General features: G+C 44.8%; 1 protein-coding gene across 2 annotated transcripts in view; it reads left to right on the plus strand.

Annotated features, from left to right (window-relative positions):
* GRAMD4 (GRAM domain containing 4) overlaps positions 1–26,873 on the plus strand; it is a 165,457-nt gene that overhangs the window by 63,579 nt on the left and 75,005 nt on the right. For both annotated transcript variants that reach the window (XM_044280227.1, XM_044280228.1), the window contains exon 3: positions 7,749–7,869. In XM_044280227.1, coding sequence (XP_044136162.1) covers positions 7,749–7,869 — 121 coding nt within the window. The remainder of the gene's footprint in view (positions 1–7,748; positions 7,870–26,873) is intronic.

Genomic DNA, 26,873 nt, shown 5'->3' on the forward strand with positions numbered 1-26,873 from the left:
TAACCACCGTATGTTACCTGAAGCGTCAGGGGGGTACCAGGAACCCTCTACTTCTGGAGTTATCCGAAAAAATATTTCACTGGGCAGAGAGGAAAGTCCTCTCGGTGACAGCGGTCCACTTAAAGGGGGCAGAGAACTCCGCGGCAGATTTTCTGAGCAGACACTGTCTAGATGCAGGCGAATGGTGTCTAAACCGAGAAGTTTTCCTTCAAATATGCCATCAATGGGGGTTCCCACAGATAGACCTATTTGCCTCCAGAAGGAACACCCAGGTAGATCAATTCTTCTCCCTGAACCCCAGAGACAATCCGAGGAGTGTAGACGCCTTATCCCAGAAATGGGACATGGAATTAGCTTATGCCTTTCCTCCGTTTCCTTTAATTCCGCTGGTACTGAAAAAACTAAAGGCTTGCTCAGCGACCCTTATCCTGATCGCCCCAGCCTGGCCAAAGAGAGCCTGGTTTCCGCTCCTGACGGACTTACTCCTAGAAGACCCAATAACCCTTCCAGCGAGGAAGGACCTTCTCGTTCAGGGGCCCCTGGAACACCCGAATCTCGAGAAGTTAATGCTAACAGCCTGGATCCTGAAAGGCAGATCCTGAGAAGAAAAGGCCTTTCGGATAAGGTAATCTCAACCTTACAGCAGAGCCGAAAACCGGTAACCTCTGCCATATACTTAAAGATATGGAAAAGGTTTTTATCATGGCTCGCAGGCACTCATCCAGGAATCTCGGCCCCATCTATAGGCTGCATTCTGGACTTTTTACAGGCAGGGTTCGACCTGGGCCTAAAGCCCAGTACCCTTAAGGTCCAGATTTCGGCTTTGAGTAGTTTTCTTGACACCCCTCTGGCCGACCACAGGTGGATTAGGAGGTTTGTTAAATCGATTTCCAGGTTAAGACCCACTGTTAGACAGACGGTTCCCCCATGGGACTTGAATGTAGTCCTAGAGAGTCTTTGTAGGTCCCCCTTTGAACCTATTGACCAATTATCAGATAAAATGCTTTCCCTTAAAGCAGTCTTCTTACTAGCTATTACCACAGCTCGTAGAATTGGGGAGATTCAGGCCCTCTCCATCAGAGAACCATTCTTGAGAATTCTGGATGACAGAGTCATTCTGAAATTAGACCCATCTTTCTTGCCAAAAGTGGTATCACCGTTTCACAGAGAGCAGGAAATAATTCTTCCCTCCTTTTGTACCTCCCCTAAGAATGCGAAAGAAGAAAAGTTCCATTGCCTCGACGTAAGAAGAACCATTCTCGCTTACCTCCAAAGGACGGAGCCGTGGAGAAGATCACAGAACCTCTTTGTTTCCTTTGGGGGAAAGAACAGAGGCAACAAGGCCTCGAAACAAACTCTAGCCCGCTGGATCAGAGACTTGATTCGAGAGACTTACTCACAGAAAGGACTTCCTTGTCCGTTCCCCTTAAGAGCCCACTCCACCAGAGCAGTCGCATCATCGTGGGCAGAGAAAGCAGATGCTTCTGTAGAGCAGATTTGCAAGGCCGCAACCTGGTCCAGTTTCTCTACATTCATTAAGCACTATAGATTAGATTCCCTGGCCAACCAGGATCTGGCATTTGGTCGCAAGGTCCTTCAGGCTGTGGTCCCCCCCTAGTGGTTGAGCTGGTAGTTCTCCAGTGGGTACTGTCATGGAGGGACGTCCTGGAAACGAAGGTTTAGTCTTACCGGTAAACGGTTTTCCAGGAGTCCGACATGACAGTACCCGTTATTTTCCCCCCCATAATTCTTTTCGGTTATTGCCAGGATCCTTAAAATTATCTTTCCGATGTGTGTCTAACATGGAAGTTTAATAAATACGTTGGATCCTATCTGGTGTAGTAATTGGAAAGAACACTGGTGGGAGGGTAGGGGAGGGGCCTTTTAACCTCTCACGCTTCCTGTCCCTACAGAGATCCAATAGGACATCCTCCAGTGGGTACTGTCATGTCGGACTCCTGGAAAACCGTTTACCGGTAAGACTAAACCTTCGTTTTAAGACATGAACCTTCCTTTTTGCCTAAGGTATTTACTAAATTTCACTGTCTGCAGGAGATTTCATTACCTACTTTCTGTCCACAGGCCAGGTCCGACAGACAAATTTAGATTTCACATCTGAGATGTCAGAAGATGTCTCTTGTCTTGCTTGGAAGACACCAAGCAAATAAGGAAGTCAGATTGCCTTCTAATTCAATATGCAGGGCAGAACAGAGGTCAGGGTGCTTCAAAAATAACTATCTCCCGCTGGATAAAAATGATTATTGCTATGGCTTACAGGAAAAAGGGGGTTGCCCCTCCTTTGAATCTGAAGGCTCATTCAACAAGAGCAATGTCAACCTCCTGGGCAGAAGGTGCCTCTGCTTCCTTGGCCCAGATTTGTCAGGCTGCCACCTGGTCCACTCCGTCTACCTTCTTTAAACATTACAGACTAGATGTTATCTCTAATAGGGACCTTTCCTTCACCTTTTCTCACGATCAGGCAGTTATTGGGAATGTTCAGTTTGTTCCTGATAATTGTCTGTGTATTGGCCCATATTAAAGGGCCTTAAAGGGGTTTGTCTTACTTAAAGGGATTCTGTCACCTGGATTTTAGTGACAGAGCATTTAACATCACATCAGTCTGCTCGTTTTGTATTAAAATATACTAGTATTACTACCCTAAGTGTTGTCATTTGTCTAAAAAATCACTTTTATTAATATGGTAATTACCTGAGTAAGGAGCCCAAGGGGCTGTCCCTCCGGCCGTTGGAGCCCAGACGCGCCCCTTCTCCTGGAGCCCAGCACCAACCCTCACTGCTAATTTATTCACTACTCATTGTCGGCTGGCGCATGTGCAGTGAGGCCGATTTCAGGCGCTGACATGTGTATCCACGGAATGCGTTCGCTGAGCCATAAGCTCCCGCATGCGCTGTGGATACACTTTTTAACTTTGTCTACATGATAAATGCTATTTGCTGAACTGAGACAACCGCTTATGTAGCACCAACAATTCCACAGCACTTTACAGACATTATCATCACTTGCTATCCACAGTGGGACTCACAATCTATGCTCCCTATCAGTATGTCTTTGGAGTGTGGGAGAAAACCGGAGCACCCAGGGGAAACGTATGCAAACGCAGGGAGAACATACAAACTCCATGCAGATATTGTCCTTGGTTTGATTTGAATCTAGGATTCCAGTGCTGCAAGGCACCAGTGCTAACCACAGAGCCACCATGCTGCCCATATATACAGACGTGGACAAAATTGTTGGTACCCTTTGGTCAATGAAAGAAAAAGTCACAATGGTCACAGAAATAACTTTAATCTGACAAAAGTAATAATAAATTAAAATTCTATAAATGTTAACCAATGAAAGTCAGACATTGTTTTTCAACCATGCTTCAACAGAATTATGTAAAAAAATAAACTCATGAAACAGGCATGGACAAAAATGATGGTACCCCTAGAAAACACAGAACATAATGTGACCAAAGGGACATGTTAATTCAAGGTGTGTCCACTAATTAGCATCACAGGTGTCTACAACCTTGTAATCAGCCATTGGGCCTATATATATGGCTCCAGGTAATCACTGTGTTGTTTGGTGATATGGTGTGTACCACACTCGACATGGACCAGAGGAAGCAAAGGAAAGAGCTGTCTCAAGAGATCAGAAAGAAAATTATAGACAAGCATGTTAAAGGTAAAGGCTATAAGACCATCTCCAAGCAACTAGATGTTCCTGTGAGTACAGTTGCACATATTATTCATAAGTTTAAGATCCATGGGACTGTAGCCAACCTCCCTGGACGTGGCCGCAGGAGGAAAATTGATGACAAATCTAAGAGACGGATAATCCGAATGGTAACAAAAGAGCCTAGAAAGACTTCTAAAGAGATTCAAGGTGAACTTCATGCTCAAGGAACATCAGTGTCAGATCGCACCATCCGTCGTTGTTTGAGCCAAAGTGGACTACATGGGAGACGACCAAGGAGGACACCATTGTTGAAAACGAATCATAAAAAAGCAAGACTGGAATATGCCAAACTACATGTTGACAAGCCACAAAGCTTCTGGGAGAATGTCCTGTGGACAGATGAGACAAAAATCGAAGTTTTTGCCAAGGCACATCAGCTGTATGTTCACAGACGAAAAAATGAAGCATATCAAGAAAAGAACACTGTCCCTACTGTGAAACATGGAGGAGGCTCTGTTATGTTCTGGGGCTGCTTTGCTGCGTCTGGCACAGGGTGTCTTGAATCTGTGCAGGGTACAATGAAATCTCAAGACTATCAAGGAATTCTAGAGAGAAATGTACTAGCCAGTGTCAGAAAGCTTGGTCTCAGTCGCAGGTCATGGGTCTTGCAACAGGACAATGACCCAAAACACACCGCTAAAAACACCCAAGAATGGCTAAGAGGAAAAAATTGGACTATTCTAAAGTGGCCTTCTATGAGCCCTGACCTCAATCCTATTGAGCATCTTTGGAAGGAGCTGAAACATGCAGTCTGGAAAAGGCACCCTTCAAACCGGACACAACTGGAGCAGTTTGCTCATGAGGAGTGGGCCAAAATACCTGCTGAGAGGTGCAGATGTCTCATTGACAGTTACAGGAAGCGTTTGATTGCAGTGATTGCCTCAAAAGGTTGCGCAACAAAATATTAAGTTAGGGGTACCATCATTTTTGTCCATGCCTGTTTCATGAGTTTATTTTTTTACATAATTCTGTTGAAGCATGGTTGAAAAACAATGTCTGACTTTCATTGGTTAACATTTATAGAATTTTAATTTATTATTACTTTTGTCAGATTAAAGTTATTTCTGTGACCATTGTGACTTTTTCTTTCATTGACCAAAGGGTACCAACAATTTTGTCCACGTCTGTATCTGTTGGAACTTACTATATAAGAAATGCAGTTCCCTGCCTACATGCGTTTATGCAGTGTTTAAATGATTAATTATTACAGCTGGCAGCCATTAAAGGAACACTACCATTAACATTTTTTTTAATCAAATTTTAACGACCTATATGTGAATATATTTTTTTTTAAGGTTTTTGAGGCTTTTAGCACAGCAAACAGCATTGCTTGACTTTCTTACTCATTCACTATTCACTGTGACCAGAGAGGGAAGGTGGATGAGTGACACAATCAGAGCATCATACATTACACTGATAAGTACAGTGCTCTTCTGTGTTAATCTTTATCTAGGCCTATCAAGAGAACAGTAGAGCTTCCATATTGTTATCCCAATTCTATGAATCTACTATTTTACTAACAGATAACATCTGCCCCTCGGCACCTGCAGTAAAATACAGTAACAATAGGAACCTTATCTATATAGGAGTTTTATCCGTCTGTGCTACAGAAGGACAAAGTTTTATAGTACTACTGAAATTACAACAAATTCTTAAAAAATTGTTTTCTTTGAATATTGAGTTTAAAAAATACTTTTATTATACAAGGTTCTCTTTAGGGGGCTTTAGTCCACAGTGTTAGAAAAAGGGCAGTTTTTTAAAACCGTTTTTACCCTCTCTGTACCTGTATACACAGAGCTCAATGAGCACTGTCCATATGATTGAGACTGCAACTTCCAGGACAGCAGATTTTTTGAACAATAAGACGCACCTAGTATTTGGAGGAGGAAAATAAATAAATAAATATATTTTCCATCAGACCTCAGATCAGACCCCCATTCTTCATCAGACCCCCAAGTGCCATCTGTTTCAGATAAGACCCCCCCTCCAGTCTCCATTAGCCACAAATCGGCCTCATATCAGACCCCCAATCAGACCCTATCAGCCTCGGATCAGACCCTCCAGCCCTTCTCAGCCTCAGATCGCACCCCCAGCCTCCATCAGACCTCAGATCAGACATAAAAAATTAATAAAAAACTTGCTTGTTCCAGACGGCGCCGCATATCCAGGGCACAACGCAACCATTCTTCTGGGTCCCTCTATGTACTGTTACCTGACACGCCTACGTGCACTGTGTCCTGCCGCTGTGCACGATTAAGATGCCGCAACGGGGACCTGAAAGAAAACCAGGGAAGGTGAGTACAGCCAGCACAGCGCTGCCCTCACCTTCCCGTGCCTCCCACATACTAATGACTGCTTCCATAATGGAAGTGTTCATTACCATTCAGACTATAAGACACATTGCCACTTTTCTCACATTTTTTGGGGACCAAGTGCGTCTTATAGTCCCAAAAATACGGTAGTTACCTAGTCGAATAATAAAAAAATACCAATAACGCTATACCTTAAATTGTGTTAACAAAAAGTTATTGTGATGCAGTGACGAGCAATTTTCCCAACTAATGCATTTTATATATGAATAAAGAGGAGACTGTAGTGGATAGAAATAAAACAACCTAACTTGGGGCTCCTTGACGCATGGTTCTGGCTTCTAGGATCTTCTCTGTAATTCCAGTTCCGCATTTTAACGTCGGGTACAGAGTAAATAACATCTTCAGCCAGACATTGACTGCAGCAGACCATGTGACCCCCGTCTGTACCCGGTGTTGGTATGTTAGTCCTGAAAGTTCGAAGAAGACCCTAACCCAGAACCGAGTGTTGAGGAGCAGGGTTGGTGGGGATTTGATAAGTTGATACGGGCATGGGCACCCCCTTTAAGATAGGTAACTATCACCTGTTTGTGTCCCCCCCCCCCCCAAAAAAAAATCAGCTGTTTGAATTGGATGTGTGAGCACTGCATAAAGAGGTTAATGTTTTACTCTGCTCTGTGCAGACCATTGCAGTATTGCTGATATTGGCGTGAATTGGATAAATAGCCACTAGTAAATATATGGCGTACAGTGTAAACAATGAAGGCCGCGTATTGGCAAGGGAGCCAGGGGTCAGACACCCACCAATCTGATGTTGATGGCCTATCCTGATCATAGGCCATCAATATGGTGGACCCATTCCATCAGCTCAGAGACAACATTTATGGACATTTTGTACAAGTGATTAAAAAAAAGGTGAAAAGAAAAATGTACCGCATGTCTGTGCATAACAGTATAATAAAATGTCTGCCTTACAAGGTAATCTAGTTTGCTGAGCCTGTGTTTTACAGCACCGTGTTTATAATGTATACATCAGTATAGCAGCAACATGTGTGACTTGTCGCATTTACTTATTGTGAGAACATGATAGACTCCAACCTAAGGACAAACACCAGATTCTTCTTGCGACTTGTGATTTATTGTATAAAAGCCCTGTGTGTAGCATGGCTATCATTTCTAATACTCCAGCTCCTGATATGCTCATAGGCTAACTCTGCATATGAGTCAATTGCGTCTCCTTCATTGAGCAGTATCTTTTCTTGTTTGGAACCTTACTCGCCCCCTGAGAAAATGGATAGAAAATGCTGTCCCGTCCAGGTCTGAATCTTGCAGCCCTGCAGTGTTTTTACTCGGGTCCCTCCCTATCAATATATACAGCTTCACTGACGTCTGTGCCTCCCTTGCTGCAGGAATGCTGGCTTTGCTTGTCTGCGCCTGCGTGCCTGGAGTAGTCCTATTTCTCTTTCTGCTCTAGTTTGGACCTCGGCAGAATGCTGCTTTTCCACTTTACGTGACACCCCAGGGGTAAGGTTACTGCCGCCTTATTTACCAGTCTTCGTGGAGCAGAGTGCCAGGTCTGCCTGATGTAGAAGTAATGGGAATAGTTGTATCCTCAGTTCTCATGTACATACTGTAGGCTTGCTTTATGAAAGCCTGGTGATTCTGGATTTGACTGATTGCTGTTTAACTCTTCCATAGGCTAGTTCAGATACCATCATCATGGCTTCCGGAATAGCAGACTATAACCGGACGGAGGCTGACCGACTCAATGAGGTTAAGGGGCATCTGGAAATTGCCTTACTGGAAAAGCACTTTTTGCGTAAGTACACTGTATCCTGGAAAACTATATAAAGTCTTATGCCTGCTAGCCGTGTATGACCAGAATACATTTTTTTGTTTTTACTATGGTGGTTCTGCGCCTTGGGGTACTTTTACACTTGCCTTAAAGTTTTCCGGCATTGAGTTCCGTCCTCGGGGGCTCAATACCGGAAAAAAACTGATCCTAATTATCCTAATGCATTCTGAATGAAAAGCAATCCCATCAGGATGCATCAGTTCAGTCCCTCTTACGTTTTTTGGCCGGAGAAAATACCACAGCATGCTGCAGTTTTCTCTCCGGCCATAAATCCTGAACACTTGCCGGAATGCCGGATCCGGCATTAATTTCCATTGAAATGCAGTAATGCCGGATCCGGCCCCAAGTGTTCCGGCAAAACGGATCCGGTTTTGCGGTCTGCGCATGTGCAGACCTTTACAAATGAGAGAAAAAATAAATACCGGATCAGTTTTTCCGGATGACAACCGGAAACACCGATCCGGTATTGCAATGCATTTGTGAGAAGGATCCGCATCCGGATCCATCTCGCAAATTCATCCGTTTTGTGTCCGGATTGCTAGCTCCGGCAGGCAGTTCCGGCGACAGAACTGCCTGCCGGAATCCTCTGCCGCAAGTGTGAAAGTAGCCTTACACTGACATGTATGACGGGCCGCTGATATCATTATGTGCTTATGCTGTGTCATTGTTTGCTTTATTAAAACTTCATTTAGTGTTATCAACCTTTGTACAATTAAGGAGCAAGGAGTATAGAGAATATGTTGTTCTAGGACTCGGCCCTGGATATTGGGCTGACAGACGGAATGCATTGTAGGAAAAGAAGAAACACGTGGGAGAGTGGCCCAAGGGTCATTGAAGGGCTGTGGGTGGGAGTGAGGTTCATTGTGACTGTATGCAGTGGGACTCCCTCTCATGTATTTATCTGCCTTGGCGTTGCATGTCAATTTCCAGTGTCATTATTTTCCTTTAAATCTTGGCAATAGTAGTCAATAACATTATTATATACATACACCAGGGCCCTGTCTTTTCTGTTATCTCTGTGGAAAATTGGCAGGTATAAATTTCCCTTGCAATGATAGGTAATGTCCCTGGTGGTCTAGGGTAGTCAAATTGCTGATATCTTTGGTGGAGGGTCGTGTGACCAGGTAAATGGTTATGTCTCCTCCATTCTAACACACTGCACCAAGTGCAGATGTCAGGTGCAGTATATTTGAACAGAGTAGACATCACACGGAGGTGATTTGCCTGGTCACATGACCCTCCATCAGCAGCCATTTTGTGGACAGCACCAAAGGCTTGACAAGCAAGGGGGCAGGCCTTATGACAGGCATGCTCAACCTGCGGCCCTCCAGCTGTTGCAAAACTACAACTCCCAGCTTGCCCGAACAGCTATCAGCCTACAGCAGGGCATTGTGGGAGTTGTAGTTTTACAACAGCTGGAGGGCCGCGGGTTGAGCATGCCTGCCTTATGAAATATAGAAAATAGCACAGAATTGCAACAAAGACTATATAGGTACGTCCCATATGGACATCTTACAAACACATTGGTCAACAGTAGCCAGAAACTAGCCAACCCTTAATACCGGGCACTTACTAATGCATTATGATTGTCCATATTGCCTCCTTTTGCTGGCTTGATTCATTTTTCCATTGCCTTATACACCACTCTGTTCCATTGGTTACGACCACCCTGAAATCCAACAGTGGTGGTCGTGCTTGCACACTGTAGGAAATAGTGCTGGCCGAGACTGTGGGAGGGTGCATAGGCGCACATGCCACAGCAGCTTCCATCCCGACTTCATGGATCTGCTCTGCATTGGTGGTCGTTACCCCTGGATACAAGCAGTGTATAATGTGATGGAAAAATGACAATACATTCAGTTGTATTCACTTTGTCTACATGATAAATGCAATTTTTTTAAGTTAGACAACCCCTTAAAGAGGACATTATATAGTGTGGGAGCCACTTAGGGGGCGTCACACAGTATGATGGGGCCTTACTCTGGGGGCCACCTCTCTGAGATTGAGGAACTCAAGGGGGGCATCATTGGGTGTGGGGGTCACTTAAGGGGTCATGATATTGTGTAGCCGGCGCTTAGAGGACATTGCTTTGTGTGGGGCACTTAAGGGACATCCTGCTGTGCTGAGACATTCTGCTGAACAGGACACTTAGGAGCATCCTAGGAGCATCAGACTGCACAGGGGCATCATATTGTGAGAAAAGACATTAAGGAAGCATCAAACGGTGAGGGACAGCACTATGGGGGCATCATACTCTTTCCCCCGAAGGACCTGCATTCACACGACCATATGTATTTGCGGTCCACAAAATAAGGATGATGTTTTGACTAATATATATATATATATATATATATATATATATATATATATATATATATATATATATATATATATATATATATATACACACATTTTTTATTTTTTTTGTGAACCCATTGACAGCCAAGAATTAACATATAGATGTGGAAAGCACATGGTAGACATCTGTGTGCTTTCTGCATCCATATGTATGTTTCACAAAAGAACGTCAATGTGTCCGGAAAAAAACTGTTGCAGATCACATACGTCACATGGACATCATCCATATTTTGACTGCGAAATACTTAGTTAGTTAGTTGTGTGAATGCACCCATAGACTGTTGTTGCCAAACCCGCTGTTTTTGACGGTACCAGCCAGCAATCTAAAATGTATCGGGAGCACCCAACTCTCTCCTGAAAGATGATGTTAGGGAGTGAAGGTTTGGTGCCTTGACTTTCAACACCCAATCCTTTTTTTTTTCTCCTGGGCGATAAGCCACCGAGCCAAGCATGTATGTGTAGGGGAGAGTAGGGAGGGATAGCTGTTGGCTATTAGGCTGACATCTATTCAACGTGTAAGAGCATCTCAAGTCTATGCTGCTGCCATGTTTTGGAGAAATATCATTTTGACATTGTGTTTCGGGCTCTTGAAGGAATGTCTGCTGGGCTGCTACGGTCTGGCCCACTTATGAAAAGAAAATACATGAGACCCACATTTCCTCCAAGCTCACACAGATGATAGGAAACTGCTTTTTACTGGAGTTTTCAGTGTTGGTATTTTCTGATAATCAGTAAGCACCTATAGTTTAACTGCTCATCTATTGAAAAATAAAATATTAAATAATAGTATAGGCAAATATAAAAAACGTTGTAATCTATCATATCGGAGAAAAATGCTTTCTTCTCCTTGTACTAGGCTCCTCTTCTGCTCTCCCTCTCAGATCCATCTCCAGTGAAGAGGTTCTGCCTGCTTACTCACTGAAGGATCAGATTACATATAAGTCGATGCAAAGGGGAGGGGAGGAAGGGCTGCCGGAGACTGCTGCTTGCTAGTGATTTGCTGCCCTTAACGGCTTAGTTTTGCTGTGTAATGACTTCCATTATTAATGCTGAAAGCAAGAGCCCGTGTTTCTTCATGTCCTGTATATGGGCAGACATGATCCCAGCTAGCCTCCACCCAGGGGAAACTGCTAAAAATGCTAGATACAAGTCATGCAATTGTCAGAAATAGTGTTATTCCTCATGGCAGCTGATCCTGAAAAAGAACCTGAAACGGCAGTTAAAGGATATGTGTCACAAAAATGTATCTGCCAATAAAAACCAAATAACATATCAATTTTTTCAAATCAGTTTTTATTTTAAGATTTTTTTAATTCTATTCCCTGAACAGGATTATGGGGGCGGCCGTCTTGCCTGAGCTGTTCTTAACAGTATTTAGAAAGGGTTAAGAAAATTGCTTTATGGCAGCCACATGGGCCATAGACACAATAGCAGAGGTGGATTGGCCATAGACTCTATAGGGAAATTTCTTCATGGGCCGATGCCCAGGGTGCTGTCTGAGCTCTCCTCATGGCCAAAAGCCAGGTACATAACTATTTGATCCTCTCAGCATTAATACTAGAAGCATCAAATACTGCACTTAGCCGGTGGCTGCAGGCACACTCCAGAATTAAACTTTTGTCATCAGTATAGTGATAGTTAAGTACTGCAGCGGGGGTGGCAGTATCAGTATTTTGTGCTGCACTGTAGTATTGGTGTCTGCTGGGGCAGTATATGGGGCAACACTGGTATTCGGTTCTGCTGGGGCTGCCCTTTAAGTTTCCAGTCCATCCCTGCACAATGGACAGGAGGGGACCCTATTGACATATATGGGAGAGATTTCTAGGCATGCTCTGTAACCTGTGCAGAGGTCATTGTACGATCACCTGCCGTGAATGGTGGATCCTGTGTTATCTATACACAGAGGGGATATAATTACAGGTAGGATTAGAATGACAGGTAACTTCAGTAAAATGATCTGTACAGACTAAGGGAGCAACGTGCACACACACAGTGATGTCACAGTGCAGGGAGCAACGTGCACGCACACAGTGATGTCACAGTGCAGGGAGCAACGTGCACGCACACAGTGATGTCACAGTGCAGGGAGCAACGTGCACGCACACAGTGATGTCACAGTGCAGGGAGCAACGTGCACGCACACAGTGATGTCACAGTTCAGGGAGCAACGTGCACACACACTGATGTCACAGTGCGGGGAGCAACGTGCACACACACAGTGATGTCACAGTGCAGGGAGCAACGTGCACGCACACAGTGATGTCACAGTTCAGGGAGCAACGTGCACACACACAGTGATGTCACAGTTCAGGGAGCAACGTGCACACACAGTGATGTCACAGTGCAGGGAGCAACGTGCACGCACACAGTGATGTCACAGTGCAGGGAGCAACGTGAACGCACACAGTGATGTCACAGTGCAGGGAGCAACGTGCACGCACACAGTGATGTCACAGTGCAGGGAGCAACGTGCACGCACACAGTGATGTCACAGTGCAGGGAGCAACGTGCACGCACACAGTGATGTCACAGTGCAGGGAGCAACGTGCACGCACACAGTGATGTCACAGTGCAGGGAGCAACGTGCGCACACACACAGTGATGTCACATTCACTGTAGTGTTGTTTATGCAGATTTTCCATTTCATCCACCATGACGGCCCACATTGAGATTGACCCTTGACCTCTGTAGGGGCAGGAACACATAGAGAGTTTAAGAACCCCCCACCCCTCCACCTCCTCAGTGCTTTCCTGCCCCTACAGGGGCCAACACGTGGAGAGTTCCTCCTTCATGGAGGATGAAATAGCCTTATCTCTCTTACAGGTTCTCCAGCTGGCCTCCCGCGGCAGGGGCCAAGGCTGGCCAGCTAGGAGCATCGAGGACCCTCGTCTTGGCTTATGCCGAGGCCTGTGGTCCTCCCCATACCTTCGGACTTCCTTCCCTCCTTGTGGAAGCAGTTGAAGGTGCCGGCTTCTCAGCGCGCGCGGCGCTCGGCGTCCTTTCCTTCTGGAGGACCGAGCTCTGGCGTCCGGCAGGGGGAGCAGGTGCGACGCATGGAGCGTCTCTATGGGCGGGCCGGGCGACGCACGCCTCTCTTAGTAGGCTAGTGCGGCGCAGGCCTACGCCGTCATGCAGGGCGCAGCTAGATGACGTCAGACGCCGGGAATTTTAAAAAAAGAAGACCGCGGTTCCTTTCGGCACCTCACCTGTTACACCGCGATGTCTGAGACACCTGCTCCCCTCCAGGAAGGTCCTGATCCTTCTGCCTCCAGCACCGTGAGTCCCCTTCTGGGGGGTGTATATTTCAGTTTTTGTAAGCCTGAATTACTAATGCTGGGTTATCTGGTTGCTTCCTTCTGCAGGGCAGCAAGGAGTTAAAATCCAAAACAAAACCCTTAAAATGCTGTGCTTGTTCCAAGCGTCTCCCCGAAAATTATAAAAAGAGACTATGCAAACCTTGCACTTCGGAGATTTGGAAAGAGGAGCAACCAGATATACTCTCGGAGATGAAGTCCTTTATTTCTGACGAGATTAAGTCCTCTTTAGCCTCCTTATCTACCCCTGCCAGCAACCCCATCCCTTCTAAGAAGCGCAAAATATCCGTTATTTCTTCTTCTGAGGGTGAAGAGGTTGAAGTTGCTTCTGCCTCGTCCAGACAATTTCCTAATGAGGAACCCTTGTCGGACGGAGAGATTCTGGAGGAGGATAAAAGATACTTTTTTTCCGCTAATGAAATGGAAGAGCTGCTCCGAGCAGTCAGGTCCACTATGGGCATTGAAGATATTCCTAAACCCCGTACGGTTCAGGATGAAATGTTTGGGGGCCTTAGAGCTAGGTCTCCTATTGTTTTCCCCATCAATGAAAATATAAAGGAAATGATATTAGAGGAATAGTCAGATCCAGAAAAGAGACTTGGCGTTCCTAAAGAATTCAGAAATAGGCTCTGCTTTGACCCGTCTGAAAGTAAAATATATAACCAAACGCCTAAGGTCGATTTGCAGGTATCCAAGGTAGCAAAAAAGACCGCCCTACCCTTTGAGGATTCCTCTCAGCTAGGTGATCCTATGGATAGAAAGGCAGATGGCCTCCTTAAGAAATCCTGGGAAGCGGCGATGTTTGGGGTAAAAACTAATATTTCCGCTACATCCGTTGCCAGAGCAATGTATATATGGCTTGGAGAACTGGACGAACATCTGAAAAACAAGACTCCAAGAGAAGAGATCAGGGAATCTCTCCCCCTTCTCCGCTCCGCCACGGCATTTTTGGCCGATGCGTCTGCAGAGTCCATCAGATTTTCCGCCAAGGATGCTGCCCTTTCTAATGCTGCCCGTCGGGCTTTATGGATGAAAGCCTGGTCTGGAGACAAGGCATCCAAGGCCAAGCTTTGTTCTATCCCCTTTTCAGGGGAATTTGTCTTCGGCCCCACTCTGGATAAAATCCTAGAGGGCGCAGCAGACAAGAAGAAGGGTTTTCCAGAGGACAAAGAACCAAAAAAGAAGCCCTTTCGGCAGTACCAACCCCAGCAGAGATCCTACAGGGGGAAAGGGAAGTCAGGCCGATGGAGTTATCCAAAAGGGGGAAGAGGAAGAGGCTTTATCCTCAATCCCCAGAATAGGCAACCTAAGCAGCAATGACGCCAGGGTAGGGGGGCGACTGATGGGTTTTCTATCCTCCTGGAGTCAGGTAACTTCAAATCCCTGGGTGCTAAATATAATCTCCCAGGGTTACAGGATAGAGTTCACATCAGTCCCCCCAAGAAGATACTGCATTACACCTCAGAGCAGATCAGATCTCCCGAAAATCTGGCAGGGCGTCCAAGACCTCTTAGAGCTAGGGGTAATTCGAAAGGTTCCTATCCCAGAGGAAAGGAGAGGATTCTATTCCAGTCTTTTTTTAGTAAAAAAAACAGACCAATCCTTTCGCACGATAATAAACGTAAAACCCCTAAACAGGTCTATCTTATACAGGAGGTTCAGGATGGAGACCATCCCATCCACAATCCCTCTGATTCCAAAAGGGGCATTCATGTCGTCAATCGATCTGAAGGACGCTTACTACCACGTCCCCATCCATCATCTTTCCCAAAAGTATCTAAGATTCGCTCTAAGCGGTCCAGACAGGTCTATACATCACTTCCAATATGTCGCCCTCCCTTTCGGTATCTCCTCGGCCCCCAGGGTCTTCACAAAGATCGTAGTAGAGATGGTGGCCTGCCTTCGTCAGGAAGGAATCACAATTATTCCTTATCTCGACGACTTTTTAATTCTGGGCAAGACAGAATCCGAGAACCTTCTGGCGACCCAGAGATTCTCGGAACTCTTAAAGAGCCTCGGATGGATTATAAATATAAAAAAATCCACCCTAACCCCGTCCATGAGAATAAAGTTCCTGGGTGTGGAATTAGATTCGTCCCGGCTGACGACCTTCCTCCCTCAGGACAAAGCTACTGCACTGACAGAGAAAGTCAGAACATTCCAGAAGTCTCGCAACTGCTCCATCAGAAAGGCCATGAGTCTCCTAGGAAGCCTAACCGCCTGCATCCCCTCGGTGGCTTGGTGCCAAAGCCACACAAGAATAATCCAAAATTGGATCCTAACTATCTGGGACGGAAGACAGTTAAGTCTAGACAGGGTCTTTCGGATCCCTCAGTCTGTAAAAACAGATTTGGATTGGTGGAAAGTAAAAAGAAGACTGCTAGGACGCCTTCAGTGGCGGAATCATCCCGTCATTCAGGTAATCACGGACGCAAGCCTCGGAGGCTGGGGAGCAAAGATAGGAGATCATCTTCTACAGGGTACCTGGCCCGCCGAGATAAGAGACAGATCCTCCAACTACCGAGAGCTTTACGCAGTCCTGGAAGCATTATTAAAAGGAGAGTGCCTTCTAAAAGGGCGACATCTAAGAGTAATGTCAGACAACACTACAACGGTGGCCTATCTGCGTCACCAGGGGGAACAAGATCACGGCCTCTTGGCGAGATAGCAAAAATAATTTTCTCCTGGGCAGAAGTAAACACTTTATCTCTGTCCGCCATCCACCTAAGGGGCTGCGAAAACACAGTAGCAGACTTTCTGAGCAGAGAGATAGTAGACCCAGGAGAATGGTCTCTGAACAGGAATATCTTCCAAAAAATCTCAGAAAGATGGGGCTGTCCAGAGGTAGACCTATTCGCCACCAGAAAAAATGCGCAGGTAGACTGTTTTTGCTCCCTAAACCCAGGAGACAATCCATGGGCAATCGATGCTCTATCAATACAATGGAATTGGAGACTAGCCTACGCCTTTCCCCCAATACCACTACTACCTCGGATCGTCCAGAAGCTCCTGGAGGAACCGACTACTCTCATCCTGATAGCCCCTCTATGGCCAAAGAGAAGTTGGTTCTCCACTCTAAGACAGCTATCGCTGGAGGATCCGTGGGAGATTCCCTTCCAGAGGGACATTCTAGTCCAGGGCCCTCTTCTTCATCCAGACCCAGGCATGTTCAGGCTGTCAGCCTGGATCCTGAGAGCGAGACACTAAGAAGCAGAGGACTTTCGGAAAAGGTGATACGTACTCTGAGGGCAAGTAGGAAAAAGGTGACCTCCTCCATCTACCTCAAGATCTGGAGGAAATACTGTTCCTGGTTAGGAGTTGAGCGCCCAGACACCACCTCTCCTCCCATCAACAGAATTTTGGACTTTCTACAGTGCGGCCTTGAGTTAGGCCTTAGACCTAGTACTTTGAAGGTCCAAATTTCTGCCCTAAGCTCCTTCTATGACTGTAGCCTGGCCAACCACAGATGGATCAGGAGGTTCTTCAGAGCGGTTGCAAGGTTGAGACCCTCCCTGAGATCCAGAACTCCGACCTGGGATCTTAACACCGTACTAGAGGGCTTAACAAAACCTCCATTTGTACCTTCGTCGGAGATCTCTTTAAAACACCTTTCCCTTAAGACTGCCTTTCTGATCGCCATCACCTCAGCCAGACGCATCGGGGAGATCCAGGCTTTATCGTGTAGAGAGCCCTACCTCCAAATTAACAAGGATCACATCCGTCTAACTCTCGACCCAGGCTTTCTCCCTAAAGTAGTCTCTCCTTTCCATCTAGAGCAGGAGATCTTCCTACCCTCTATCCCTAGGTCCGATCATGCAGGGTCTAGTGATAGGTTACATCTCCTGGACGTTAGGGACATAGTTATCCGTTACCTGGATTCTACCAGAGATTTTATGGTGGATGACAATCTCCTTATTCAGTTTTCAGGGAAGAATAAAGGAAAGAAGTTAGCCAGGTCTTCCATAGCTAGATGAATCAAATCCACTATTGAATGTTGCTACAAGATCCAGAACAAACCCAGTCCTGGTAATGTTAAAGCCCATTCTACTAGGGCCACGTCCTCTTCTTGGGCCGAGAAAGGAGGGGTCTCGCTGGACCAGATCTGTAAAGCCGCAACCTGGTCTAGCACTAATACTTTTGTAAGACACTATCGTCTTAATCTTCCGGACGCAAATGAAGCTCTTTTCGGCCGGAAGGTTCTACAGGCGATATCCCCACCCATTTAGTTATCTGATATGTCTCAATGTGGGCCGTCATGGTGGATGAAATGGAAAAACCGCAATTAGACTTACAGGTAATTCCGTTTCCTTGAATCCACCATGACGGCCCATACTATTCCCCTTCCCAAAAAAAAAAAAAAAAAATAATATATATATATAAAATAAAAAATATCTATAAAATATATAAATAAAAAAAAAAAAGATTTTTGGGATTTATGTTGCATATACATGCAGGAGTTTAAGGGTATGGATCAATATCCTTTTACTTTTGTTCCACCTTTTCGGGTAATTGTAAAGCACTGAGGAGGTGGAGGGGTGGGGGGTTCTTAAACTCTCTGTGTTCCTGCCCCTACAGAGGTCAAGGGTCAATCTCAATGTGGGCCGTCATGGTGGATTCAAGGAAACTGAATTACCGGTAAGTCTAATTGCGGTTTTTCCGCTCAGATTTGAACACAGATTTTTCTAAGATCTCATAATTTACATTGCAAGGATGACATCTGTTCTTAAAATCTGTAGAATTGACATGTTGTGGATTTCAAAATCCACAGGTCAGTTTCCGAGCACACAATTTCTGCCCCATGTAGATATTTAGAAAATATCACCCACTTCCTGTAGCTGGTACCGTCCTATGCTGCAGAGTATTCACACGAGAAACCACACAGAAAATCCACATATAATACGCACCATGAATAATGTGTACAAACAGTGATGTCACAGGGAGGGATAGAACGAAAGGTTTTACCAGGTGCTATCAGAAAGTGAGACCACACCTAATTGACAAAAAACAAGTTAAAACAGCGTTAAAAATAAGATCAAGCAGGTATAATGTGTTTCTGAGGCGGTCCGCCTTCTTCCTCAGATACAGATGACCTATTGTTACTTCAAGCCTTATATAGACTAACCGACATGTAGAACAAAAATGTACTGGGAGGGACGCAGCACATTACATGTGAACGGTTATTAGACAACACAGAAATTCGTGTTTAGAATTGAAAGGGAGAGATGGTATGCAAAATACTACTATGGAATGGATAGGTTAATGCTGAAAGAAATGATGTGTAGGGGAAATGCATGGAGGGTACGGAGTGTTGGAGAGTATAGCTGAACAACCATGATGCGCTTTTCATTTTTTTGTAAATAGTGGGTGCAATGACTGTGAACAGCAATTGCGCCGCCCCCCAGTCATTGTACCCCTCAGATACTGCGTTCATCACTGATCGTGGCATCTGACATAAATATTAAAGTCTATAATAAAAAAAAAAAAATATTAAATCATACTTGCCTCATCCATTAGATCGTGAAGAGCCCGCCACTGCCATCTTGATTGAAGATCCAACCCAGCTCGTGATGACGACATTACATTGGCCGGCGTTGTGACGTCATACGTCGGCGTGCATGAGATTTCGCGTGGGATCTTCACTCAAGATGGCCATGATGGGCTCTTCGCGATCAAACGCAGATGAGTGTGTTTATTATTATTTTTTACCCCATTTCAGGGAAAATCGATTCGTTACCACGAAGCACGAGGAGATTTGGCTATGTGACTAATCAAATTTTCCCTGAAATTCGGACAAAGTCCACTTCGGACAGTTTGATTCGCTCACCATTAACAGTGATGTCACAGCATGGAGTAACATACACAGTGATGTTACAGTGCGGGGAGTAACGGGCGCGCAGAATGAGGTTACAGTACAGTGACTTGCGTGAACACAGTGATGTCACAGTAAAGGAAATATTGTGCATATACACAGTGATGTCACATACAGGGAATAACTTGCAGAAACAGTGATGTCCCAGTAAAGGTAATAATGTGCCCACACAGAGATGTCACAGTACAAAGAGTTACCTGCACACACAGTGATGTCACAGTACAGGCAACAGGATGCACAGTGATGTCACAGTACAGGCAACCGGATGCACAGTGATGTCAAAGTAGAGGGAATAATGTAAACTTTAATGGGATAATATATAAAATTTGCAAAGCTGAAATGCACTTCATCAATATATGCTTTTTACAGGTGAGCTTTAGTATAGTTTTTTGCTTTACTCCGATTGCAGTCCACAGCGATATAATTTATGATATTTTGTGCAGAAGTGTAATGGAGAGGTTAATTAATTATAAACACAATGGAAATCGCATGGGTTTGATGATTACAAGAATTGAATTAGTTAAGATTCCTCAAAGTAGTTAATGAGACTCATGAGAAGTTGTAAGTGTACATTTTTGTTACCAGATGCATCTTTCATGTTTTTAGGTGGTTCCTGCACACTCCCTAGGGTTAGGTTTTTGTCTCAGCATGTCATTCTTCAACTACTCTTCTGTTCTTGTGTCCCTGCGATTCCCAGAATGAAGGGCCTCAAGTGTGAAGGGAACCTGTCACGTTGAACATGCTGTCCAGGCTGCCATCACCATGTAATTATATAGAGCAGAAAGAACTGAGCAGATTGATGTAGGATAAGGTTTAAAAGATTGAAGGGGTTACCTCATGGCAGACAATGGGGGCATATCGCTAAGATATGCCCCCATTGTCTTATAGGTGCGGGTCCTTATATCGAGAACTGAGTCCCGAAAGTGCAGGAGGGCGCACTGTGCATGCGCAGCTGCCCTCCATTCATTTTCTATGGGGCCGGCGAAAATAGCGGAGCTCTGGCTTGGCTATTTCTGTCGAGCCCATAGAAGTGAATGGGAGCGGTGGCCAGTCGTGTGCGGTGTACTCCCATTCACTTCTATGTGGAGCCGGCTTGGTGGTGGCCGGACTGGAGTCCTCCAGCCACCACGTTACGGGGCTCCGTTTTCGATATAGGTGCGGGTCCCAGACCCTTTAAGACGATGCTAGCATATCCTAGCGATATGCCCCCATTGTCTATGATGAGACAACCCCTTTAAGGTATACAGTCCTACAGGAAAGGCTGTCAGTTGCTAGGTAGGATGGCCAGCTGGACTACTAAGCATAGAAAGAGCTGGTTTGCAGTTGATAGGCTTATACAATCTATACATTTTATACTGAATCCTCTACTAGTGCTAGATTTAAGCGTCATAAAACATATCCTCATCGTATCTATGTGATTTCCTTAGATTGGCATTAATTGTAAATAATGAATAAATGTGGGTTTTACTTTAGTGACTATAACACGTGTCCTCTTTATTTGTGAAATCCTACTACCAGTAAGAGGTTCTTACAACTAAGGCACCGTGGATGCAAATTCAGGTGATACAGCATGTTCATTAACATTATAAGCCCCCGAATAGGGTTTCACATCACTATTCTGCACCCAATAGTAAGTTCAGTTGCAACCCTGTACATTATGAATAGAATACTTATCCCTTATCCACATCAGAAGAATAAGGTTCCAGAGTCCCTGAAGTGCACGAAGAGGGGATCATGCATGTCTGATGCCACTCTATTCAACACCACGCCTGCTGAAGAGAAGCAGAGTACAGTGCTCCTTCACTCCGGAGACCCCAGCACCTTGTGATTGGGGTGGGTCCCAGTGGTCAGACCCTCACTGATCAGATTCTGTGGATTGGGGATAAGTTTTAACCACTTCCCCTCCTCTTCAGTATTTCTACTTCTGTAATATAATCTAAACCAGTCCTGTGTGGCAGCTCCTATATCTGCTTGCTTGGGATCCTGAGCTTTGCTTCTGAAGTCAAAGACAGCAAAAACCTATTTGCGTACAAGTTAAATGTTACTCATTATAATGATTTAAATGGCTCAATGTACAAATATATTTCACCATTCAAGGGCGTAAAAATTGGGCGGATCCCTGTTCTTGGAGAGTTACCCTAAGGCCTCTTTCACACGACCGTTTTTTTTTTTTTTCCATTTACGGGCCTTTTTTTGCGTTCTGTATACGGAACCATTCATTTCAATGGTTCCGCAAAAAAAAAAAAAAAAGGAATGTACTCCGTTTCCATATTTCTATTTCCACATGTCCTATTATTGCCCGCAATCAATTTTTTCTGTGTAATTACTGTATACTATATATGCCATACGGAGAAACGGAAACGCAATGGAAACAAAAAACGGAACAACCGATCCATGAAAAACAGACCGCAAAACATTGAAAAAGCCATACGGTCATGTGAAAGAGGCCTAAGGGTATGTTTTCCCCTCACCCATTACCGCACCCATGCGACCGGGACCTCCTATCCAGGACAGGAAACCTGATGAGATAAAAAGGTTCACACCCCCAGACGGTTCATTGCTGTGGTAGCGACGGCGTCCCATTGCCAAAATGGCGGATCGAGGCTCGGGGATGCTCGGCGCATGTGCAATATCAAGCGCTTCCGGCGCATAGACGGCACTTCCGGTGGCGCCGCTGGAGCTGGAAGTGTGAGAGCGTGGATTAGGCGGTCCTTTTAATAACAGGACATGGGAAGGAGCCAAGGTGGAAAAAAATACGGCAGCAGGAGGAGCAGCCAGCCGTGGACGCACACAGTGTTGTGCAGTATCTGGAGCAGACGCATATTCTCTTGGATCCAGGTGATACCGGACGCGCCGACTCCGTGGTAACCTCAAGGCCCAGAAGCCCAGTACTGGACCTAAGAAATGGGGAAGATTGACACGATACTTGGGTGAGATTTTATTGTTTTCTATCACCCCTTCTTATGCCTGGGTGTTGTGTGCTTTTTTTTTTTTTTTTTTTTCTTTTTGTTGGTTGCTAAAATTCCTAAAAAAAGCCTCTGGGAAAACCAAGCATAAAGAATGTGGGGGGTGTAAAGTGCCCCTGTCCTCTACTTACGTTAAGCCACCCTGTCAATCATGTATTGATAAGCTAGTAATGGAAGAATCCCATAGCTTTTCAAAATCCATTAAAGCCTTAGTGCGGTCAGAAGTTAAGTCCTCTTTTTAAAATCCTTCAGGCAAAGCCGACACAAGTCGCCAGAGAATCGGGGCCTTAACTGGGACTCTGACTTCAACGGTTGAAGAAGACATAGAATCAGGCCAGGAATTATCCTCTGAGTATATGTCTTTTGACGAGGATACGGCAGGAAAATCTCTTTTTCCACCAGAGGATGTAGAGCCCTTATTAAAAGCAGTGAAGACTACTATGCAATTAGAGAACACTAAAGAGCCTAAATCTATAGCTGATCAGGCCTTTGAGGGTCTGGGTCCAAAGCGCCATAGGGCGTTTCCCATTCACAAGAATATTGAGACATTAATTAAGAAGGAATGGAATAATCCAGACAGAATATTTTTTATCCCAAATTCTGTCATGCATAATTACCTGTTTGAGGAATCTGTCTCTAGCGCATGGGACAAAGCACCTTTAGTTGATGCATCGGTAGCCAACATTGCCAGGAGATCAGACCTTCCTTTTGAAGACCTAGGCTGTTTAGGAGATCCCCTAGATAAAAAGGCGGATATTTATCTTCGGCGGTCATAGGAATGTGTATCGACAAGTCTCAGACCAGCTATTGCGGCCTCATGGGTGTCTATGTCTTTAAGGTTATGGCTGGGGCAGTTAGAATCCTACATCAGAGACAAAATCGCAAGGGAAGATTTACTTGCTTCTCTACCAACCTTTCATAAGGCAGCAGATTTTTTGGCGGATGCCTCCACTGATGTAGTGCGTTTTTCGGCCAGAGCTGTGGCTTTGTCAAACACAGCCAGGCGGGCTGTATGGCTTAGGTCTTGGAGAGGAGATCAGGGCTGAAAGTCTAGACTTTGCTCACTCCCATGTGAAGGCTCTAGACTTTTTGGCTCTTCTCTTGATGAGATTCTAGAGAGAGCCTCGGACAACAAAAAGAAGTTTCCAGTTCCCCAGAAGAAAACTTTTTTTTCACAAATGTCAGGCTGGTTTCAAAAGTCAAAAGAACAAGCAAAGTAAGGCCTCATGCACACGACAGTATTTTTTTGCGGTCCGCAAAAAGGGGGTCCATTGTTCCGTGTCCATTTTTGTTTCCGTGTGTCTTCCTTTATTTTTGGAGGATCTCCAAACATGAAGGAAAGAAAAAAAAAAAAAAATCTGTTTAGTTTGCCATGCAAATGATAGGAAAAAAAAACGGACACGGGCGCGCGGACGCGGATGACAATTTTGTGTGCATCCATGTTTTTTCACGGACCCGTTGACTTGAATGGGTCCGCAAATCGTTGTCCGTAAAAAAAAAAGGACGGGTCATATTTTTTTCACAGACTGGAAACACTGATCACGGACACGGATGACAAACGGTGAATTAGCTGAGTTTTCCATGGACCCTTTGAAAGTCAGTGGGTCTGCAGAAAATCACGGAAAACGGAACAATGGACACAAAACCCAAAGACGAATCTCAATGATGCCAGAAGTCAGGTGGGAGGAAGGCTGTTTCATTTCCTTCCAGCTTGGAAATCTGTGTCCCAAAACAAATAGATTTTAAATTTAATAGAAAAAGATTTCCGACTGGAGTTTCTTATCCAGAAGATCTTTTTGTCCAGACAGTCTGCCCCAAAAATCAAGAAAAGAGGGAGGCACTGCAGTCAGAGGTCTTTTCAGAGGCAGAAAGAGGCAAGGGTTTTTATTCCCCTTTGTTCCTAGTATAGAAACCGAATTGGTTCTTTCAGGGTTGTACCAAATCTCAAAAGACTGAACAAATCCCTACTGTACAAAAAGTACAAATTTTCTGTTTAGCGGAATAAATGAGACTCTTCCTTTCTGCAATACACCTGAAAGGGAAGGAAAGAGTCCCCGTAAGGCAGGGAGATTGGTGCTTGAACAAAGAAGTCTTCTGTCAAGTAATTCAGAAGTATGGTCTACCAACAGTGGACCTGTTTGCCTCCCAATCTAACAGTAAGGTAGAAAGGTTTTTCTCCCTACATTTTTTGAACAACCCATCGGCAGTGGATAGATTAGCCCAGGACTGGAGTCTGGAATTGGGGTACGCCTTCCCTCCCTTCTTCCTTATCCCTCAGGTTTTAAACAAAGTACAGAAAGAGGGAGCCTCGATCATCTTAATAGCCCCAAAATGGCCCAAGAGGTCATGGTACTAGAGTCTGTTGAAACTGGCAATTTACCCTCCCTTCACCTTATCGTTGAGGGAAGATCTTTTTCAGGGTCCACTTCTTCACCCCAATCCAGAAATACTTCACTTGTGGGCATGGATGTTGAGAGGAAACTCTGGTTAGCAAGGGGCTTGTCAGATAGGGTGGTCTCCACAATGCTGAAAAGTAAAAGAGGTTACCTCTAAAAAAATATATAAAGGTCTGGAATGTATTCTCTTCCTTTTTAGGTCATACATCTTAAAGCTTCAACCTTGGTCCAGGTAGCCGCCCTGAGTTACTTTTTTTATTTCAAATTAGCAGAGCATCCCTGGGTCAGGAGATTTTTATCGGCTGCCTCTAGGGCACATCCTTCCCTCAGATCCTTGTCCCCTCCTTGGGATCTGAATACAGTTCTTACAGCTCTATCTCAGAAACCATTTGAACCATTAAGTGACATTTCTATTAAGATTCTCTCTTACAAGTTGACTTTTTGCTATTACTTCGGCTAGAAGGGTATCCGAAATTCAAGCCTTTTCTGCCTTTCCTCCATATACTATGATCCTGGAAGATAAGGTTATCATCAGGCCTATTCCTTCCTTCCAACCCAAGGTGTTGTCTGATTTCCATATGAATCAGGATGTTGTTCTTCCATCTTTTTGCCCTAACCCGGCCAATGCATTAGAGGAAAAATTTCATTGTTTAGACGTAAGAAGGTGTTTGCATTTTTTTATTTTTTTTTACTTAGATTCCGCCTCTCCTTGGAGAATAGATGAAAACCTTCTTATTCAGTTCCAGGGTAAGTGTAGGGGCCATAAAGTACCCTCTAGTGTGATAGCTAGAGGAGTTAAATATGCTGTATCGATGGCTTATTCTTCCCTCAATCTTCCTCCTCCTTCAGGATTCGGAGCTCATTCTACCAGGGCAATAGCTACCTTATGGGCGGAAAGGACCGATGCTTCTTTGAGCCAGATATGTAGAGCAGCTACTTGGAGTTCTCCCCACATTTTTTTCCAAACATTATAGATTGCATCTCAACACGGATGCGGCCTTTGGCAGGAAAGTGCTTCAGGCCATAGTCGTCTTCCCCCCGCTAATCTTTTTTTATTTATATTTTATTCTCGCATGGGTGAGGGGAAAACAATAATTGCTCTTACCGGTAATTATTTTTCTTGATACCCATGACTGCACCCTCAAATCCCCCCCCCCCCCCCAAAAAAAAAAAATTAACAAATATTTTTTTGTTTTTTTTGTTTTTGTTTTTTTTGTTATTTTTTCAATTCCCCTAAGTCCAGGGGAGTTACTGAATTTATTCCTTCTTCTTCTTCTTCTTGGTGGTTGGCACGCCTCTGGCGTTCGGTTATTATAATCACTGAGGTGTGGTGGGGGTGTGAACCTTCTTATCTCATCAGGTTTCCTGTCCTGGATGGTAGGTCCCGGTCGCATGCTTGCCGTCATGGGTATCAAGAAAAACAATTACCGGTAAGAGCAATTATTGTTTTTCTCCCTCTGAGGGCTCACTTGGTTCCCTTACTATACCTATTCTGTAGCTTGTAGATTTACTCTATGATTTTATGCCTGGTATTGCTGAATAAACAAGGTTTACAGATCTTTTAGCATAACTTACCGGACTATGCAGTGCATAGATGGTTCTTTGTAAGAAAATAATGGTAGTTTATGCCATTAGCTATGCAGATGAATCCCAAACTTTCACAAGACTCTCCAGTCGATGGATTCAACAAAATACTGACTGGCATAAGTGGCACTTGTGCTTTGCTGCAAGGGTGTTGTGATAAATTGGATTTGCTAGCTGCCCTTCTGTATTGGAGGAGCTCTAAGGGTACTTCCACACTTGCGTTTTTCTTTTCCGGCATAGAGTTCCGTCCTAGGTGCTCTATACCGGTAAAGAACTGATCAGTTTTATCCCCATGCCTTCTGAATGGAGAGTAATCCGTTTAGGATGCATCAGGATGTCTTCAGTTCGGTAATTTTGACTGATCAGGACAGAGATAAAACCGCAGCATGCTACGGTTTTATCTCCGGCCCAAAAAACTGAACACTTGCCTGAATGCCATGGGAATGTATTAGTGCCGGATCCGGCATGCAAAAAAACGGAA

Source organism: Bufo gargarizans, chromosome 2 (genome assembly GCF_014858855.1).
Source record: "Bufo gargarizans isolate SCDJY-AF-19 chromosome 2, ASM1485885v1, whole genome shotgun sequence".
Taxonomy (NCBI): Eukaryota; Metazoa; Chordata; class Amphibia; order Anura; family Bufonidae; genus Bufo; species Bufo gargarizans.